Here is a 2,471-nt window from a genome sequence, read left to right on the forward strand (position 1 = left end):
TGTCCAAGCTCTGCAATCAATAATAAAGAACAGATGGGCAATGCAAAAATTCTGATAATAGTAGCTCAACATGAAGAAAAACCTCCCTCATTTTGATGAATCTTGATTATTTCTAATTGTAGCTAAAAATAAAAAGCCATCAAAAATGTCCTGTCGGTCCCGTGTCCCCAATGGGAGTTTGCTCGGATTTCAGCAACATTAAACTACTATTACCGTAATTTGTCTCTCTGCAACCTAATTTATATCACTAGTATGAATAAGAATATAAAAAAATACATTTTGTAACTTCGATTATTGTTTTATCGATTATTACAAAAAATTTCCAACTTGTCCTCCGTTTTCATGTCCTGTTGGTCCCACGCATATTTCATTGGTTTTCACATAAGAAAAAATATTAATATCAATGTAAATTTGGGTGAAAATTGTTACTCGGATAGTTCTTCAATTAATTTTACCCGTAGAAAATTAAATAGTCAATTTGGCTTTTCATCGATTGCAGCGCCATCTATCGCGAAACAAGAAAAATGTTTTGAACAAATCATACGCATTTCTATCCAGAGAATCCGAATATGCAATAAAAAATAGGGGTTCCCATTTAAAATTTCGAACTTGCCCTTACTTACTTAAAATAATGTTTATTCTCTTCCCTGATGGCATAGCTCTTAAAATAGCGCCGAATTTCTCGATTAATACTTTGTCAACCCCGGTAATACTCGAAGTTAATTCAGGATCTTAAAAGACTCGTCGAGTAGTATTTCCATTATTAGATGTTCCAGTCCCATGTTGTGGAACATCCGCTATCAGGCCCATTTTCTCACCTGTCTATCTTGTATCTTGGCCACCTTTTTGCAAGATTTTCACATATTCCAACATGCCAAAGTTGGCCACTTAAATTCACGCAGAGCAGTAAATTACAATTTCCAGACAGATATCGTTCGAAGATTAGAGATCGTATGACATCAACCTCTCTAGTAGTCTCCTTCATCTTATTCTACAATGAGTCAGCAAGCTAGTAAGCTACTTAGTCAGCAGATGCCCCACTCAAACATCAACGACCAGTACCAGTAAGTCACCCCCTCCCCACTTCGTCATGGCCGGTCAATGATAAGTCAATGTGGGACAACATAAAATAGTAAACTGTTAAGATTCAATTAATTTTATCTCTGGTCACCGATTGGACGTAGAAATATTTCATTCTAGCATATAATCGATTCGATACAAACCGTTCTTCTTAGGACGACAAGAACATTCTTTATAACGAAACCTCAACGACTGCCTGGAATGAAAACTGCTGCAGTGAAAGAAAACGCAAATTACGGAGAACTGAAAATGAAGAGCTCAACAATGAAAGAAAGGTTAACTGTAATTGCCTGCTGCAGTTCTACTGGAGAAAAATTAAATCCATTGGTCATCGGAAATGCCGAACGTCCTCGTCTATTCTAGTCAAATGGAGTCGATCCAAAAAATCTTCCCGTTAGTTGACGTTCCAATAGGAAGGCATGGTTGACTGGAAATTTCTTTGAAGAGTGGCTCACCGATTTAAATCAACAAATGGAAAAGTCGAACCGGAAAATCCTGTTACTTGTTGATAATGCCACTATTCACAATTGTAAAAAAAATATTGAGCCATGTAATTGTGAAATTCCTTCCACCTAATCTAACATCGGAAGTTCAACCGCTGGATCAAGGAATAATACGAGCTGTTAAAGCTTGTTATCGTAAAAAAATGCTACAACATCTTATCACCGTTGCTGAAGACTGCGATACACGATCTCAGTTTCTTCAATCTGTGTCAGTCTTGCATGCAGTTCGTTGGGTGAATAGTTGCAGGCAGCAAATTTCGCCAGAAACAATTAGCAAATGCTTTCAACGCTCAGGTTTCAAAGAACGAACAGAGTTGATTCTTCATGAAGAAATACCTACTGCACCTGACGATATTTTACAATCGATTTTGCAGCAAAATGAACACTCTGATGCTGAGTATTATGATAATGACAACGATGAAACAGTGAACGACGACAGTACACCAGTGGCAACTCATAAAGAAGCTCTACAATATTAAGGGCAAATGCTGAGGTACTGAATTTACTATCCAATTTGTCCCATTTGTTACATATCAGCCCTTTTTAGGGCCACCAATTATTTTTTACGAGGAATTTTTTCTATTTAACACAGTTCTTTTGAATTGTATTTTGCTACTTATTTCATTCATAGATGCTTGTAGTATGTACATATTATAAAATACAGGGGTTTTCAAACTTAATTTCTGTAAGTTGGCCATCTGCCTAAGTTGCCCACATTTTAATGGAACCGCGGCTGGCCGACATAGACAGATTTTACTGTACCAGTGTCTGTATATATCATCTCCAATGCTTGCGGTAGCAACGCAAAAATGAAGATGCTTGCATTGGATTTACTAGGATCAGTGAAAGACTGGTTGTATGGATTATGTCCAGATGTACCATCGCATC

At 37.1% G+C, this 2,471-nt stretch overlaps 1 protein-coding gene across 1 annotated transcript; it reads left to right on the forward strand.

Moving 5' to 3' along the window:
* The first annotated feature begins 1,591 nt into the window (after positions 1 to 1,591).
* Positions 1,592 to 2,062, forward strand: LOC117175555 (tigger transposable element-derived protein 2-like). The gene has a single exon (XM_033365265.1). The coding sequence runs from the start codon at positions 1,592 to 1,594 to the stop codon at positions 2,060 to 2,062; it is 471 nt and encodes a 156-aa protein (XP_033221156.1).
* The last annotated feature ends 409 nt before the right edge of the window (positions 2,063 to 2,471 follow it).

The sequence above is a fragment of the Belonocnema kinseyi genome, chromosome 6, assembly GCF_010883055.1.
Source record: "Belonocnema kinseyi isolate 2016_QV_RU_SX_M_011 chromosome 6, B_treatae_v1, whole genome shotgun sequence".
In the NCBI taxonomy this organism is placed as follows: domain Eukaryota; kingdom Metazoa; phylum Arthropoda; class Insecta; order Hymenoptera; family Cynipidae; genus Belonocnema; species Belonocnema kinseyi.